The 19794-nt window shown below is 38.3% G+C and overlaps 1 protein-coding gene across 2 annotated transcripts in view; it reads right to left on the bottom strand.

Moving 5' to 3' along the window:
* Positions 1–1903: 1903 nt before the first annotated feature.
* KYNU (kynureninase) overlaps positions 1904–19794 on the bottom strand; it is a 131455-nt gene continuing 113564 nt past the window's right edge. For both annotated transcript variants that reach the window (XM_084799637.1, XM_084799638.1), the window contains 4 exons: positions 13417–13469; positions 11594–11679; positions 5699–5929; positions 1904–4105 (listed from right to left, as the gene is read on the bottom strand). In XM_084799637.1, coding sequence (XP_084655763.1) covers positions 3974–4105; positions 5699–5929; positions 11594–11679; positions 13417–13469 — 502 coding nt within the window. In that variant the 3' untranslated portion in view covers positions 1904–3973. The remainder of the gene's footprint in view (positions 4106–5698; positions 5930–11593; positions 11680–13416; positions 13470–19794) is intronic.

Below are 19794 nucleotides of genomic sequence, written 5' to 3'. Positions count from 1 at the left end.
TACCAGGAAGTTCCTCTCTTAGAGTCCCATGTCCCAGTGCTCTTACTTCTGGAGCTAAACTCCATACCCAAAAGATTCTATACCCTTCCAAACTCTGGAAACCATGTGTTTAAACTGATTAACCTTTGGGTGATAAAATACATTCTAAGTAAGCATTAAAGAGTTAGATTTTAAATAAAAATTCAAAATATACCTATCAATTGATCACCCGTGCAATGTCAATGGTCAGTGAACCATTTATAAAAGGTATCATATGATGCAACAGTATAGTTGAGGGGTTCAGCCGTGCGCTGGACTCTATGCAGTGCCTTTATACAGAAAACAAAACTTTTCAAAACACATTAAAGAAGTCATAAAAAATGGAAAGAAATGTTATGTTCTTGAGTAAGAAGGATCAACACTGAAATGAGTTAAGTCTTCCAAATCTGAACTAAAATTTAATTGCCATTCAATTGAAATCCCAGCAGGAGTTTTTTTATAGAGCACAATGCATTTATTCTAAATTTATCTAGATATATTCTAAATTTATAAGTAAAATTAAAGAGACCCATGATACCCAAGGCAAACTTAAAAAAAAAAAAAAGAAGATGAGAGATTTCATCTAGCAGATGCCAAGTCCTACTATGTTGTAGTAATTAGGACAGTTTGGAACTGATGAAAGAAAAAGAAAATAAAGATCAGCCAGATGGGAACAAAAAAGGTAACCTGCAGCCCTCTCTTCCTATTTCTACATATTACACACATGCACACACACACACACACACACACACACACACACACACACACACACACACAGAGAGAGAGGGGGGGGAATTAAAATTGAAATAAATTACAATTTGTATCATATAATTTGTAAAATATAAAAAATTACAACTTGAAAATTCTCTGAAAAAAAAGAAAAAAAAAGAAAATTCTCTGAAAAATATTTTTGAATGTATTAAAACTTAAAGGTAGTTTGTAATTTGTCTCTAAATGTTTTAAAATATTATCATAATATAACACTATACAGTAATGATCAAACAAATAGGTGAATCTAAAAAAAACAAAACAAAAATGATTTTGATAAAAAGCAATTGAGTCGATTCAATGCTATTAATTGTTAAAAAGTATTATACAGTAAAATTCATCTAGTTTCATGGGTAAAAATGACTGTCATCTTAAGAACAAGAAAATTATTTACAAATGTGTTTTCCAGAGAGAGGGGAGGAAACAGGATTGTAACATACTACTTCATTGTGGGTTATGAGCATATGATAAATATTGGAGCTTGCTGGTCAGCCTCAGGGAGAAGAAGTGGCCAAATAAGGGAATAAACTTTGATGACTAGCTTTAGGAATATAATCTAACAGTTCAGCAAGACAGAGGGCTGGGGGGGGGGGGTAGGACAAGGCCTGCCCGAGACATGGTTTCCTATACTCTGGCCTTCTAGAGTCCTTCAGGGTAAGTTTTCAAATTCATAGTCTCATCTATTTATCACCTATCCTCGTTAGCTACAGCTGTTAACTTGGCAACCCAGACTTTTCTGAGATAACTATCCTTTGGGATATTGGGATATTGGGAATATCCTTTGGGATATTACCTGTAGCAGATTGGCTTGATTACTTGATTGCTTGTTGATGTAGGAGAGCCAGGCACTGTGGGTCACCTCATCTCTGGGTTGATGGGCCTGGACCCTTTGGTAGAGGTGGCTCAACAGAAGCCTGGGAGGAAGCTAGAAAGCAGAGTGCATCCTTGGTTTCAGCTTAAAATTCCTGTCCTGCTGACGTTCTTGCCCTGACTTCCATCAACAATGGGCTGTGACCTGCAAGAAGAAGTGAACCGCCTCCTCCCTAAGTCAGTTTTGGTTGTGGCATTTGTCTTAGTTAAAGTTTCTATTGCTGTGATAAAACACCATGACAAGAAGTAACTTGTAAAGGAAATGGTTTATTTCGCTGTATAGCCTGTGGTCCATCATCCAAGGAAGTCAGGACAGAAACCTGGAGGCAGAGACAGAATCACAGGCCATAGAGGAATGATGCTTACTGGATTATTCCTCATAGCTTTCTCAGACTGCCTTACTGCACCCAGGCACACCTTTCAAGGCGTGGAATCAGCCCCAGTGAGCTGGGCCATTCCACATCAAACAATCTGGTGGAGGCATTTTTTTAGTTGAGAAATGACTCTATCCTGTGTCAACTTGACAAAATACTAGCCAGCGCAATGTTTATCCCAACAACACAGAGCAGCCAGCTAGGGCATCACCAACAGATGTTACCATTTGTAATCAAGTATTTATTTTATTTTTTTTCTATGATTAATGGCTGAGCTATATGGCTCTGTGTTCCTTGAAAGTGGGAACTGTGTCTGTTTTGTTGACCACTGTGAGACTCAAAAACAATCTCATGTAGGAATCCATGTATTATGAGGTTCAATGTCCTGAGAGTCATTCCATCACTGAGGGTTAAGACAATGCAGTGAAGAGATTTGATACATTAACCAAGATATGAGTGGAACACTCGGAATTGAGCTGGCAGGTAAACAAGAGTCTTGTGTGTGTTATAAGCTATTGCTATAGTTTCATATCCTACTATTTACTGCACTGAAAGTAGCCGCCTAAGATAGTGGTTTTTCATTTAATTTTATCAACTTAGTACCAGCAATCATGTTGCAATAATTATATCTTGCTCTTTATATATACCAATTTAGAATACTTTGCCAATAAATATATACTAGTAGAGGCATCAGAAAGCGATGGCTGGGGAATGGGTTGGTGGATGAAGCGGTTGTTGCACAAATATAAGGACTGTGTTCAGATCTCAGCACCCATGTAAAATCTATGTGCAGTAGTGTACATCTGTGACCCAGCACTCATGGGAGGGGCCAGAGAAAGAAAAATCCTGAAGACTCTCTGGTCAGCCACACTAGCTGAAAGAGTGAGCTCCAGAAATCCTCAATCAAAATATAAGGCAGGAGGCCTGGAACAATGTGTCAGTGGATAAGAGCACTGGCTACTCCTCTAAAGGCCCTGGGTTTGATTGTCTGCACCTCCATAGTGGCTCATGGCTGTTTTTCCCAGGTGATCTGATGCTATCTTCTTGCTTCTAGGCATGGCATGCACACGATGCACAGACATACATGCAGGCCCAATACTCATAAATAGAAAAACAGATAAATGAAAGTGTAATATATGAGGTGGCCAGTTATTGAAAGATACCTAGTGTTGCACTTACATGGGTACACACACACACACACACACACACACACACACACACACACACACACACACACGCCATCAAAACTAGGGATGTTCCAAAAGGCTGAGGGTTGCTTTAGTTTCCTCAGTAGATACAAAAAGTTCATAAAGCTTGGCTAGAGCATGGGATAAGGGACTCACTCCCTTTGAATTCCAATCATAAGACCTCAGGAAGTAAGCTCATTTTTTTTGAAGGGAGACAGAGTTATATCTAAGTTCTTACACCATGGCATGATTCCTTCTAACACACACACACACACACACACACACACACACACACACACACACACACACATCAGCATAGAAAGTACATTTTCTTTTCATGGAATTGGATGAAACATCACAACAGCAAACATATTTCAGATGGTTCAGTTACCAATAGAAAAAGGAAAACTCCTTTCTACATCAAAATTAAAGTAATACTTCCAACATTTATACAAGAAGTCCATACATTGTAAAGTTGTCAGTTCAATCACCAATTAAGCAGAACGCCTGTCAGTGACATTAAACGTGACAGCTGATAAAGTCAGTGACCTATACAGGGTGGAGTCATGTGACTCCACAGTCCCCAAGACACTACATTCCCCAGCAACACAGAAATTAAAACATGTGCCAAGTTTTATCTAAGTTTATAGAATTACTACCAGTTCTTTGCAATCTGTCTGTAAGTACTTTTTAATGACTAATATTCAGTAGTACCGAGAACTACAGCACCTTCCGGCGGGGTTTACTTGAGTTATTCTAGAAAGCAGGGTTAGTTTCTGTGGAGCCAAGGATGGACATGAGCACTCTGGTGAACTTATACACATCGTGAAAAGAATTATAGAGAGGAACGGGGGCCACACGGATGCCGTCTGGTTCTCGCTTGTCACACTGGAGAAAGAGAAAAATAAAAATAAAAATAAAGCAACCATTTTAGCAATGTCCACATGTGGAAATTCTACTTTCATGAAAAAACTGCCATAGACCCTGACTTCCCCAAAATGTAACACATGGGCAACATTTTTGTCATTGTAAGTAAAACTCCATGTCTCTGTTGATCTAACTTTCTTCTCAATAATGACAGTAGCAGTCGGTTATCACGTGACTGTGCATCTAGAATATGTGTCTGAAGTGACGGGATTAAAAATTAGATCCGATAATCAGCTTTCCAGAGGGTAAGCCCCAGGGTGGATGGAAGCCTGGGCCTCACTGAGATTTTAGGAGCTTTAGAAGCCATGCTTCATTTAATTCTCTCATCCCTGACGGTGGAGACAGGAGTTGTCTATCTGTCCCAGAGCCTGCTGATGGGTTTGGAAGTAGGACCACATAATTTTACCTGGCCTAGTCATCACCATGGCCAACTTCAAGAAATGTCCAGGACACGTGTCAGTAAATATAGTTCTGTAGGTGCTATCTTTTGTAACTCCAATAATGACTCTTTGAAGTGTTATTAAACTCAAAGTACAGAGGAGGTGTCTCAATCCAAGGGGGTTGGGGGCGGGCTCAGATTGGCTTAGTGTTGATACCATGACACAAGCTCTGAGGCAGGGTAACCTTTCTAATGCTGTGAGTACTAATGAGTGGAATGCAGCCCAACTCATGTCATGTTCTTTAAAACTGTAATACATGTTGGTTCTCCTGAAGATGCTAAGAAGACTACATAAACATATCATGTACACACATATACAAACACAGGGTTTAAAGACAGTAAATATTCTTTGTCTTGTTCACATTCCTGAGAGTTGTCACCACATTGCTTTTGATTGAAGAGACAAAATGAGAATAATACAGTTTAATCAACCAAATGAGGGTGGCTTGTTTTATTTTGTTTCAATAAAGTACAAAAGGGTTATTTATAACCCTTTAAATTATATCATATGTAAGATGATATTTGATGTAAAAAGCATATATAGATGTATATCTATATATGTGTATATCTATCTATCTATCTATACACACAAATACATTTAAACACCTTAGAAAAAATTATAGAGAAGAACAGGAGCTACACAGATGCTGTTTGATTCTTGCTTGTTACACTAGAGAGAAAGAATAAAGCAACCATCTTTACATATAAACACACACACATATATATGCTTCTTATAAAAATATACATATATATATACGTAATATATGTATATTTTTTACAAGCCAAAACTAGTGAAAACTTAGTCTTCATTTGAGTCTGATGAAATATATCTCTGCTTATCTGTTTAAAAAAAAACTGAGTAAATAACACAAGATTATTTCTCAAAAGCAAGATTTGTTGTTTATTCCCCTCTGATCAGAAATGACAGAAGGGCCCTGTGGCTATCTATCTGCTCAGCCTAATGGTACATGCTAAAATGGTGCCTGGCTTATCCTGACTAGTTGTCTGGAATAATATACAATAAAGGGTAAACTGAGTAACTTAGGACTCATCCCAGCATGGGCCCAAAGAGAAAATGTGGTGCAAAGTAAGACATGAGATTACCATATACTTACAACGACTCCTCTTTTTTCTAGTTCCTTAAAAACACTTTTCCTGGAAATGGAGAAGGTCAGTGTTAGCTGGCAGCCACGGTCTTCTGGTCTAGATGGGGTTATTATGTTCACAATTGGTGTCTTGCTTTCTGTGTTGACTTTACTGTGGTAGTGTTTGAGCAGGTATTCCAGATAACCTGTCAGCAGAATGGATTTTCTCCTCAGCGCTGGCATAGTTGCTTGTTGAAAGACCTGAGAACGATAATCAGATTAGCAGTGACTGCTGATTTACAGAGAAGCAAACTTAAATGTAAATCATGCCTTAAAAAAGATATTGCCATTTTTGATCTACTAAAAGATTACCACATTTTAGAAAATAATTTTTCTAGTAAAACATGTCATTGTTTAAATATTTTACCATTTAAGAGTGAAGATAACTTCCATGACAAAAAAAAAAATACATACGAATGCCATTTAAACAATGTTTGCACGATAAGAAAATATTTTGCTTAAGAATACTCAACTAGGGCTGGAGAGATGGCTCAGAGGTTAAGAGCACTGACTGTTCTTCCAAAGGCCATGAGTTCAATTCTCAGCAACCACATGTTGGCTCACAACCATCTATAATGAGATCTGTATACATAATAAATAAATAAATCTAAAAAAAAAGAATACTCAACTATCTTCTGTAGTTTGGTCCACAGACTATTCAAAGCAAGACAAATAAATGTGTAAATGTGGTTGCTGATACTGTCCACAGTGTCTTGCTGAACACTACATTTTCCCAATTCAGTATTATTATTGTGTTGTTGTTGTTGTTTGTTTTATTTTGTTGCTGTTGTTGCTGTTTAAGACAGGAGTTTCTCTGTGTAGCCTTGGCTGTTCTGGACCTCACTCTGTATACCATGCTGATCTCAAACTCAGAGATCCATCAGCTCTTTCTCCCAAGTGCTGCTATTAAAGATGTATGACCACACTGCCTGGCCAAGAAGGGGGAGGAAGAGGAAGAGGAGGAGGAGGAAGAGGAAGAGGAGGAGGAAGAAGAGGGAGAAGAATTATTAATAGGAGTCAGAATAGAAACATAACAAGTGCCTGCTTTTCCTGTTGCTTTTTAAAATTCATTCAATAATCAAAGATATATATATACATATATATATATATATATACACACACACACATATATAAACACACATATATGAAGTTGAAAAATGTAATTTTAAAATTTTATAGATATTCTGGGCAGCTTTCTCTACTTGCTTTATTCTGTCATTACACAAGGCTAGGAAGGTTAAATCCTCAAACTGGGGAGCGGTGTTAAACCACCAAGGTAAGAAGGTTAGACACTCAACATGAGGTTAGATTCTCAAGCTAGAAGGTTATATACACTTAAGCAGGAAAAGCATATAAAGTGTAGTTCTGATTTCTTTTTCTCTTAAGTTCATTTTTCTTTCCTTTTCTTTATTTCTCCTTTTCTCTCCCCTTCCTTCCCCTCCCTCCCTCTCTCTTTCTTCTATCTCTGCCTTCTTTCCTTCCTTCCTTCCTTCCTTCCTTCCTTCCTTCCTATTGAGACAGGCAGAATCTTACAGAACATCCCTGGCTCACCAGGAGCTCACATCTCTCCACCAGTCTCTGTCTCCACCTCCAGACTGCCAGGGTATAATATGGGGATCCACCATGCCTATCTGGCTTCTCTTAAAATTTCAAATACTCAACTAGGGCTGGAGAGATGGCTCAGAGGTTAAGAGCAGTGACTGTTCTTCCAAAGGTCATGAGTTCAATTCTCAGCAACCACATGTTGGCTCACAACCATCTATAATGAGATCTGTATACATAATAAATAAATAAATCTAAAAAAAAAGAATACTCAACTATCTTCTGCAGTTTGGTCCACAGACTATTCAAAGCCTGGATGCCTTGTGAAGAAACACCTTCCATTTGTCCCTGATGCTGTCTTCATCTTCACCACTATGCAGTCAACCTGAATACTTAGCTTGTGTTTTGAACAGTTTGAATCATAATAAATTTGTAATTTATAATTGAGCAGATGTAGAAATTGTGTACTTTTTTGTTATATAAAAATATGAACATTAATCAGAAAATACATAAACATTTCAAGTTAGCAGTCAGAAGACAGAGGAAACTTCTGGAATTCTCAGCTCTAGTCATCTTTATCACAGAAAGGAGCAACTATATGTATGAGCAATTTTGCTCCTTTGAGGTAGTCCTTAGTGTCTTGTGTGGGATGGAGCTCTGGCCCTTTCCCAACACTATCCTCCTCAGGCTCAGCCACAGTGTCATTTCAGTGGCTGTAGGAATGACTGCCGGCTAGCAGTGGAAAGAAAGTGACAGTGTGAAACTGCCGATAGGAATTACTTTTAATAAGCGCAGCTGTGCAAGTGTAGTTGTAAACAAAGTCATATCAATACATTTTAAAATGTACTGGTGGAGGCATGCACGCTGTGGTACACACGTGTGGAGGGCAGAGGACGGCATCGTGGACTCTGCCCTCTCCTTATACGGTCATTTACATGGGGGTTTGCCTGGTTTGTGCAGAAACCAATTCACACGCCACCCCATCTCTCTGGCCCTGTCCAGTTGATTTTGAAGTGCAGAACCCTCCAGTTGTTTTCAAGGATATAGAATAGTTTGTAAAGGAAAGTTGACAAGGCAAACTGGTTAGCTCATTTATTTCTTTCATTTAAACATTGGCCACACTTTAGTGAGCTCCCTGTCCACTGTCTTGTTATGTCTTTTCTCCTTTACCCTTCCCATCTTCCAGCTTGCCCTCCCCACCACCTTTCTCTCCTCACTACGCAGCTTTTCTCACTTTGCACCCACTCTTTTACATTCCCCATTTGGAATAGCATTCTCCTTTCACATCTTCACAGCGTGGCTTTGCCCAGTAATAAACAACAACAACAACAACCTTATAAACAAATAAAACCAAGGAGCTGAACCTGCCAATGCTTACTGATAGGGATCTGAAAGACACAGCAATGAGGGTAACAGGGACTGGGAATGGGGAATATGTGTTATTTGGCAATTTTAAATCTTTGCGATTTAAAATGTGGAGGAAAATTTTTTTTTAATTTTTATTTAAGTAATTTATTCAGAATCCATCTCATTTGTTATCCCCTCACTTGTATCTTCCCGTTCCCCCTGCCTCCTTCTGTCATACTATTCCTCTCCCCTAGGTCTGTGACAGAAGGGGACCTTATCCCCCACTATAAAATCACAGCCTATCAGGTCTCTTCCTGGTAGCCTGCTTATTCTTCCTCTGAGTGTCACCAGGTCTCCCTACCAAGGGGGAAGTGGTCAAATAGGGGGCACCACAGTTCACGCCCAAGTCAGTGCCTGTTCTGCACACAATTGTGCAAAGATACAGATGGCATATACTCACTTATAATTGGAAAAATTTTCAAAACTACTTTAGTCAATACAAAGATTGAGTTGTGTGTTCAACAATAATAATCAAAGAAGAGGCTATCAGTAAAGGAGGAGCAAGGTATGAGTTGAAGGGAAGGACTAGAAGGAAGAAAGGGAACGGGGAAAACAACAATAGTATTTTTACTCAAAATGTATACAAAATTAAGTCCAAAAATGGTGCCAGGCCCAGTGGCACATGACTGTAATTCCAACGCTTGGGGAAGCAGAGTCAGGAAGCACTCTGTGAGTTTGAGGCAGCCTGGTCTACAAAGCAGGTCCAGGATATCCAAGGCTACCCAGAAAAAGAAAAAAAACCGAACAAACAACAACAACAACAACAAAACACTGTCTTAAAAAAACCAAAATCCAAAATTAATAATAATAATAATAATAATAATAATAATAATAATAATAATAATAATAATAAAAGCCTTGGCTGCAATAGGACACAAAAAGCTGCTGAGAATTTGTGCTATTTCGGATGGCTGCTAAGGTTCTTTTGGTATGGTTAGGTTTAGGTATTAAAGGGAAATGTGAGTCAGCCCTCCAAGTCTGAGAACGGGAAGTTAATGTAGGTGGCTCTGATCCAGCATGGAAGAAGCCAGTGCTAGCGTAAGAGAGAACTCGCCTCCCTTCAATGCAGATAGTTTGCTGAAAGGAGAAGGGCTGGGTGTGGCTCCACAGTCTGGAATCAGCCCACTCCAAATGTAGAGGCAACTGAGTTGGAGGTCATCCAGCCTTGGGAAAATAAAATAAAATAAAATGGAAATTTCTGAATGATAAGGGAAATCACAAGAAATGGGCTAGATGCTGGTGCTTCCTAACTTAAGGGTATGCTTCGGTTGCTTTCGTGCCAAGCTCTTCTGTTAAAACCTTGTTAACGGAGTTGACACTTGCTGTTTTAAAACCATTAAACACGTTTCTCCTCACGGATACTAGTTATTAAATATTATCAGACAACAACTAAATATCATTAGGTAAAATAGGGAACAGACTTTTCCTCCAAAAAATCTTTAAAAAGTGTTACATTGGATGAAAAATAATATTCTCACTAGCTCTGTTTTTTATCAAAACAAAACTGTCCAAAAAGGTAAAAACAGCACATGCTCCATCTAGTGGTCAAACTGAGTAGGTGCCTTCTAAACTAGGATGGACTGGGAAAGGCAATTATCACTATCCGGTGGGGAAGGTGTGTACAAAAACAGGGACTCAATAATGCCATCCAGTGGCCAGAATGAGAAACTGCTATATTTTGAGTTTAGACGACAGATAATTTCTTTCTAATCACTCCTTTCAAGCTCAAATCCTGCACAACAGGGTTTCCTAAAATATCATGATTTAGATGATTTTAGATGGCATTAAAGAAACAAATTCAAATCTTATTTGACTAGAAGATATAAAGCATCTGTTTAAAGAGGTATGATTTTAAAGTATATTTTAGTCAATTTTACTCAAATATAAATAGTATACAACTTTGGAATTGGTTTTAATTTATGTGCATGGTAATTTTGTCTGTATGCATGCTTATGCACCACATGTGTGCCTAGTGCCCACAGAGGCCCGAAGAGGGCATTGGATCCCTTAGGACTGAAGTTACTGACAGCTGTAGGCTGCCATGTAGGTACTGGGAATCAAACGCAGGTCCTCGGGAAGAGCAGCCATAATTCTTAACCTTTCTCCCACCAATAATTATATAAGTTTAATTACCTGATAAGTAAGAATAATATATAACATATTTACTTGAGTGAACTTAGAATCTCACTAACTGATATTAAAGATATAACAGTTTGGGTTTCTAGATATGTTAACTTATCTATACCTGTTTTTGTATGCATACATATTTATAAATCTAACTACTGTTTTTATATTGGGTAAAATTCAATTTAGACAAATGTATGAATTAATAAAAAAATCACTGGTTATATTAGAAATTATATGTGGATACAATGCCATAGTCGCCCCAAGAAGAATATCTACTCTGTCAAGTGAGGCCACCTTCCTTTAAGTGTGGTTTGCCTAATTCTTCACAGCTGTCTTACAAACGAAGCTTCCTGCCACTTTTTGGCAGGGCACTCTGCTAGTTCCTTAACTTGTAGAACCGGAAGTAGCGGGAGGCCTGGAAGTCACAACAACGTCTGGCAATCCTTTCTCTGGAGTAAACACCAGCGACTCAAGTGAGTCAACATAGTCTTAAATAATACATGTTTATTTGGTTTATGGAAAGACAAACCTTGACTCAGCCAAGCCCACGCACACCTCAGCAGCACAGCAACAGCCTTGTCCTCCCACATCAGGTTCAGGTAGCAAATAAAACAAATGGAAGGTCACAGTCATCGTCACTGTCCCAATAGGAAACACTGCCTGTATTCCATTGCTTATATGTAGTGCTTCTACAGGATCTTTCTGATTAGCAGAAACCCTTTAGGGTTTGTCACAACCAGGTGACATAAGCAGAACAGGATATGGGAAGGGGACTCCCAGGTCTCTTACCTCTAAACTAGCATGCAAGGAGCAGACCAACAGAATGGGAGGGTTGGAAATTCGGAATCCATTGGCCCCTGGGATTAATTGCAGTTCTGAAAAAAAAAAACACAAAATGATGTCATTACTTAGGACATACTTTAAAAGAGGGTTTATAACTATAAAGAAGTCAATAGTGAAAGGGTAAGACTTAAAACCAATTCCCAAACTATGTAAAAGAAATCAGAGAGAGAGAGAGAGAGAGAGGGAGGGAGAGAGAGAGAGAATGCTGGCATGTTTCTCCTCCAGGAGCAATTCCCATGATTTGGTCTCAACTCTGTCAGCTGACCAGGCACTAGAAACCTTACAGAGAAGGTAAAAATGGTCTAAACCCTACACTCTGTCTTCCTGGTCCCAAGCTAGTGTTTCCTTTTTATAATATGCTTTCAAAAATATGTAGAATGTTGTGTCATGACAGAGAACATCGAGATGTGAAGTCATGTGACCTGGAGTCACCTGAAATTGGAAAGATAAGCGAAATGACCCACAAAGGTGGTTTTTAGCTCTAGGATTTTTTTAATAGGTCACATGGTTTTCTTAGGAAAAGGAGAGGACAAAAAAAGATCTGCCTACTTATGGCAAGTTAGAGAATAAAGGGGTAGCAGGTATTCCCCTAAGTCGATATTGAAGTTAAATCTAATATAATTACGGTGACTAGAAATAAGCCTAAAACTAAGAAGAACGAATTAAATGCCATGGGTCTTGAAATGCATCAAACCTTGGACTAGCTGAAATAAGAACAACAGGCAAAGTCCAAGCTTACATAGTTTTGTTTTAAGTAAAAGCTTATTGGACAATGGTCTCAGTGACTTCTATGTTCCTCTATGGCTGCTTTCTTACTGCAGTACAGAACAGCGCAGAACAGATTAAAACATTTCCTGTCTCCTGTGTCACCACAAGAGGGCCAGTCGCATTCTTGACATAATCAAGACTGAGAAGAAACCTTAGCTCAGCTAATTGAAGTGAATGGCATCACAGTTAACAGGTTAGCAGCCTGGCTATATCACAGGCTCATGATCTGACTAGGATTGTACACCTGGACTCTTGCTACCTGGCTGATGTCAATTTAAAGGCACCTAAGCAGTTCCTAAGCTATAGATGCATGCCTCCCGTGCTCTAAAAGGCTAGAGTAGAGTCACAGGAAAAAAAGAAGAGGGCAGATGTGACCCTAGTGCATGACAGAGCTTCCTTACTGCAGCTGATGTGTCTGCTCATGGGGATTCTTATCTCTGGTATGCGGCAAATGCCACAGCGAGGGACTATTTGGAAAACAAATAAATGTGAACGCTTGTTGAAAGTGCTGTAGTACGCCACTGGGTTTGTAGCTTTGAATTTAACTTACTCTTAAACCAAACACCGAAGTCAACATTATTCACATCAAATATGTGGAACGGAGCAAACAATGTCTGGCACCATCACAAAAGTGTTAAGCAGCAAAGTGGGATTGAGACTCATGTTTCTCTGGCTCCAGTCTCAATCATCAAATTGCCCCCCTGCCTTCACTGCTTGCGTTCTGGCCATTTCTACATGGGAATCTGACCAAGCCACATGAGCCACAGGCTAGATTCCATTTCCTTTAATCTCTCTTCAAAGGGATAATAAGCAAAAATCATGCTAAATCTATAAACACTTAGCCTTACACACTGAAATGTCATTTCTTATTTTGGAAACCACAGCGACATTTTCAAAGTGCATTCTCCATGGGGCATGTCTAGTGCATGTAATACAAAGGCAGTTGAAAATCAGAACAAAGTCGAAACAAAATTGCGTATGATAAAGTAGGATATACTTACTATTATCCATATCAAATCTTGTACTGAGATCATGGCCAAACCATCCCACTAACCTAAAATGTAAGATAACAATAAGCATTTGTCCGCAATACTATTGCAGTTAATTTAGAAATTGTGGCTAGAATATCAGAATAAACTGTGGTGTAAGTTAACAAATCCTTAAGTATCTAAATGTTACACAATAGAATAAGAAACTATCAAAATAAATAAAAAATTATCAAGAAAGGAAAATATCAATCTATCACCTTATTTTATTTTTGTACAGTTAAACATAGTTACAATTCATATTTTCTTATACCATGATTGTTTTGTATATTACAAATGACTTACAAGAACATCAATGGGGCTTTTGTCTTTAAATGACAAACTGAAGCTTCAAGGTCAAAATTAATTTTAGGATTCTGCCCCAGTCTGCCTAGCAACCTGTGATGTCATTCCCTACCTGCCACTACCTATCCAGAATTATAAAAGGACAAACCCACCGACCTCTCTATCTTCCTCTTTTCTTTTCTCTCTTTTTCTTGTTTCTCTTCCTCTCTACCTCTGTCTCTGTTTCTGTCTGCCTCTGGAGTGGCCCCCTCCTTCTCTCCCCATGCTCATATAATAAAAATCTCCATATAATAGCTGTTATGTGGCACGTATTGCATATTTTATATCACATTTCATCTCATATTTCAATGGTATTTCAAATTGGTTCAAATATTTAAAAGTTAAACTGTCCCATGATATTTTACAATAGAATCCGAGAGACTTGGCCTAGCAAGACTTAATAGACTGCTGACAGTGCTTGAATAATTTCCTAAAGAATTGTATTCCTTCAGTTTGAACTTAGGTTGTATTGAGTGGCATTTTAATGGGCAAGACAGAAAATATAGATTATATAGCAAAATATCATGTGTGTCTCTGTTAGAAAGAAGACATGACAAAACAATGTAGAACAATCCATCAATCAATCAATCAAATCTTGAGAAAAGTACAATTCTCCCATGAGCTCTCCATTTTCAATAATTTTTTTAAAAAAGAAGAAAATGAAAAGTAATATACATTAGGTTTTCAAACACTTAAAATCCTGTGTTAAAAAAGTAGGTCAAATTACAGAGAAAATGACAGCTAGGGGGAGAAATGGTCTTTCTATTTTTGAGAGATTTCATCAAGAGTGGCTTTTTGTTTTGTTTTCTTTTGTATTTCAAAGAGAAAGAGTAATGAAATATTCTAAGAGCTATGCTTCCTTCAACAGGGCACAAACCTGGTCAAAGAGGAAATGTAAGCATACTGTGCCCCACTCAGAAAAACAAACAACACATCTTAATCTCACAAAGAAAAATGTCAACTAGCAGAGGAATTAAACTATACTTAAGGCATTTAATTGACAAATGATGTAAAATTTAGGATGCCTATTTGGCAAACTTTCATTTGGTGATGTGAACTACAAGCATGCTAGCCTTCCTGAAGGACGGTATGACAAAATGAATGGAAGATATTGGAAGCAACAACATGAAAGGTCAACATGAAACTGTCATGAAAAGTAGCAACTCTATGCACATATGGAAGTCACAAGCCACAAGGAGCTGTCGAGAAGGTAATGGCAAGTATACTGCAAGTAAACAAATAAATGAAAAGAAACTTTGTGACTAATATTCAATATGATATGAAAATACCAAGGGAAAACATAGGAAAAGGACTGATACAGTGCTGTGTAGCAGTTTGTAGAGGCAACAATTACACAAAAAGAAATAACAAAAAGAAAGAAAGAAAGAAAAAAAAAAGAAAAGAAAAGAAACTATCATTGAGGGGAGTGACCATGCATAGAGGAGTCAGGACTTCTGTAGCTGCATGAAAGTTGTACAGAGAGCTCTTGGATTGTAGTTTTCATCAGTCATCCCATGGTACTGAGTGGCCATTTTGGTGACAGTACTGTTTTGAGTCATCTCTGCTCCCATAAGAAACCCTTTACCCATACTCTGGTGCTCCCAATGAAAACTCTGTCTTACAAAGTTGACTTTGGTGCAAATGTCACTCTGATCTATTGGGTGGTCCTTTTCTGAAGAGAACAGATGAGTGTGCATGTGCAGGGGTGTGTGTGTGTGTGTGTGTGTGTGTGTGTGTGTGTGTGTGTGTGTTTTCTGTGTGTGGTGTCTTCCGAGGTAAAGTGTCAACATACATCTTGGAAAAGTGACAGATAAAAATGAACTTGTAGAATTGAATTTGAATATGAAAATAAAGCAGGACACAAGAAAGAAGTAATGCAGGATTTGAAGGACTGTAAGGAAGGCGGATACTGTGGGAAAAAGAAAAAAGAGCTGCGGGAAGAAGCAGGACAAACAAGCAAGGGAAGAAAAAGGCCTAAAGTGGCAATTATTGGCCCCCAAAAGGAAAGTTTTATCATCACCATGAATTTCTAAGAAGAAGAAGAAGAAAAAAGAACATTTGAATATTAATTAAGAAATTGAATTCAACAATACTTTACCAAATAAAGATTGACTTCAATCCTTATATTGAAAAACTGTGGTGGGCATTTGATAGTCACAGCCCACACTGACTAACTTGCATATTCCCAGGTTAGGTTACAAGAAAGGAAAAGAAGTCAGAGCAAAGGATGATGGGCAGTCGGGCAGAAAGAAGAACAAACGTAAAATTTATCATTATTCAGTGAAAGGAATTTTTAAAAGAAAAATTTAAATAAAATCCTGGCCCAGAAGAAGATTTTGCTTAAAAACAGTCAACAGAAAAGCTAAGTGTACTGAAATAGTCCTTTAAAATAGGAGACGCAAGACTAAACAACACTGAATAAAGCCCAGATACATTTCTCAAAGCAACAAATGCTAATGGGTCCAGTGAGTATCTTGCAAGCAGATTCACTCAAACTGAGTGATTCAGAAATAAATAGAAATAAAGGGAGAAAAAAATAATAAGCACAAGTTAAAAATAAAGCAAGATACGTCAATTATTTCGAAGATTGTAGAATTCTTACAAAATGATAAAATAATAAAAGTGGTATCTCATAATGTTAGTGGTAGCATACAGCAAAACCAGTTTTAAAAAATCTGTACATTGATGCACACTTTTAATCCTACCATTCAGAAGGCAAAAGCAAATGGATCTTTGTGAGTTCTAGGCCACCCTGGTCCATACAGGGAGTTCCAGGACAGCCAGGACTACGTAAAGTGATCATATCTCAAAAACTTGAAATAGTTTTTGCTGGACAGATGCAGGACTGTTGATGAAGCAGACACTGCAGACGCTATATGGAAAGACAGGAATCCTGTGACAGGAAGTAGCACTAACTTTTCTGGGTCCCTGAAATAATCAAGTGGCAATAGCATAAATTACAGAAACAAATCTAACCAACAAAACCCAATGCGGGCAGAAGCAGGTGGATCACTCTGTGAGTTCGAGGCCAGCTTGATCTACAAAAAGAGTGTAGGGCAGCCAAGGCTACACAGAGAAACCCTGTCTCGAAAAACCTAATAAATAAATAAATAAATACGAGAAGATATTCATTATCACAAAATTGTGGTATTCTCAGAATATATATATTCTATCATCTAATAAAATCAGCCATTAATATAAAAGCCAGAATGGGAAAAAGCCTCTCCATTTAGAAAATTAGAAGAAAATTATATTAATTGCATTCAGAATAAAGAGGGAAACAAGTTCAATTCAGAATTTCTTCAAAAGAAGAATACCACAGACCCTCATTTGGGCACACAGTTTAAGCACCACACAGAAAATAAAACAGCAGACACAGCCAATGAAAGAATGACTCTAACGAATTGTTTGGGAATATAAAAGAACATACCTATATACATAAGCCAAAGTCAGCAGTGGTCAGGATTCTATTTCCTTAGGAGAATGTAAGACAATGTTGGGAGGCGAAATAAAACATTATGTGGAGAATTAATCACAACTAAGAAAAACTTAGCTTACAATAATGAAGCAGAGATTACTTAAAGTATTTTTAAGCCAGGGCAGAGCGCTGACAGTGGTAGAGAAGAGTAGGCCAATGTAAGGTCCCGGAGGGAGCCGGAGGTCCACTGGGAGACCATCAAGGCCTGCAGATCGGGACAACAGAGGTTCCTGCACAAAGTGGTGCACCAAACAAGGACGGTACATGCAAAAAACCAAGACCCCCTGTTCAAACGTAGCCAATGGACGGCTGACTCTCCGCGTGAGGGAGGGGAGAGGGGGAATTGTGCTGAACCTCTGACTCGCACTCTGGTGCCCATGATTTGGTCACTGCCCCTAGGCAACACAGCCTTACCAGTACGCAAAGGAAGGAAGGGGATGCAGGCTATGCTGATGAGACCTAACAGGCTGTGGCCAGACAGTGGCTTAGGAGGGCCCCTCCCCCACCACATTTCTAAGAGAAGGAAATAGGACAGAAGGGGGAGGGAGGGTGGGAAAGGGGAGATAAGTGCGGGCAGATAACAATCGGGATGTAATGTGAATAAGTGATAATTAATAAACAAAAACTGAACATCGAAAAAAAAAGTATTTTAAAACCTAAATAGAATGAGAACTTTTCTAAAAGAATGTGATTCATTCAATCTAACACCAGAAAGACGAAAATATAAAGCAATAGACTTTCAGAAACAAAGATGTTGGGATAAAAACTAACGCCACAGAAGAAAATCCATCACACTACTGTTTGCGGGTAGATAACTCTCAAGATTATTTATTCCTGTACATCATATTATTCAACCAACCAAAGTATTTCAAAAATCCTATTTTGTAATATCGATATAAACTTAAGTTAGAATGACATATAAAACTAAGCCAATCTTGAATATACTAATACACAAACATAAAGAATAGGTGTGAAACCAGGCAGGAAAAATATACCTTGCAAATTAGGAACTCTGTTCAGTTAATAATAAGTTCCCAATGGGCCCATATTTGTTTAAGCCATCTGCACCAGATGTGCTTGATCACATGTGGGAAGGAGGTACGTGGACAGGAAGTAAGTCAAGAGGTCTGTTTGCCCCATTGGGCCTCATGGGAAATGCAGTGAATTATGGGTATTGCCCTTTCAAGTGCCTGCGAAATTCGACATGGGCCATGTTCTAGAAACCCAGCATACCAGAACCTGGCAGAGACTTAATTAAAGCTTGCTTCAAATTGGCTTTAGCCTGTTGCAGTGGTCATACTCCTGACCCGTGGGATTACCATATGAACTTTGCAGAGAAACACCAAAGTTTTCAACATAAACGGCAAGAGTTTATACAGGAAAGAATTAATGGAAGGAGGTGACTTAGAACTATTTTGAAGTTATATAATTTTGTACTTGATAGCAAATTGATAATTTAATATAATATTTGGGTATGTGATTACTACAAAATAATTTTTATATTTAATTAATTTATTCAGATTACATCTAAATTGTTTTCCCCTCAATTGTATCCTCCCACTTCTCCCTCCCTCCTTCTTTCACCCTATTCCCCTACCCTAGGTCTATGACTGAGCAGGACCTCCTCCCCCACTAGATGGTCATAGGCTATCAAGTCTCCTCTTGGTAGCCTGCTTATTCTTTCTCTGAGTGCCACCAGGCCTCCCCACCTAGGGGAGGTGGTCAAATATGCGGCATCAGAGTTCCTGTCAGAGTCAGTCCCCACTCTCCACACAACTGTGGAGAATGTCCTGTCCATTGGCTAGATCTGAACAGGGGTCCAATGTTTACTGCATGTATTGTCCTTGGTTGGTGCGGTAGCCTGAGCAGAGCCCTCTGGGTCCAGATCTGCCTATCATGGTGCTTTTCTTGTATGTTTCTAGGACCCCCTGGATCCTTCCATTTCCCCTTCTCCCATACTTCTCTCACTTAATGTCCCAATAGGAAGTCCTCTCATCTATCCCAGTCTCCTCATAAGTGAAGACTTTCATGAGACATCTCTTTTCATCTCTTTTCAAAAATAAATTTTTAAATACAAACTTGTATTATTACATAAATATATAACTAAGAGACATTTAAGGCCGACATTTCTAAACAACTGCAAAAGAACATGATTAGTAATCAATATAAAATAAAGAAGCAAATTATATTCAAGTTGATGCTTAAGTTTAATGACTCACATAAAAATGCAAGCAAGCCTGTTTTTATTTATGAAAAGTGAAGCTGACTCAAATGTCACATGGAAAACAAATAACATTAAAAAATCTCTTTGTGAAAAAAAATATGGTGACAGGGAATATTCCTGGAAGATTTTACTATCTGTGAAAGTTCCAATCAAAACAATATGCACTATGTCAACAAGTGAATAAATACATAATTCATTGTGCCATAAAACTAAGTAGAGTCTTGAGATTGTTTCTGCAGAACAACCAACTTGTAAAGAAATATTGTTTAAGTAACAGTCTAGATAATAATTTTCAGTTTATATCACA

The sequence above is a fragment of the Acomys minous genome, assembly GCF_964271855.1.
Source record: "Acomys minous genome assembly, chromosome: 10".
Taxonomy (NCBI): Eukaryota; Metazoa; Chordata; class Mammalia; order Rodentia; family Muridae; genus Acomys; species Acomys minous.
The sequence above is the reverse complement of the archived record's forward strand: the minus strand, read 5'-3'. Positions and strand labels throughout refer to the sequence as shown.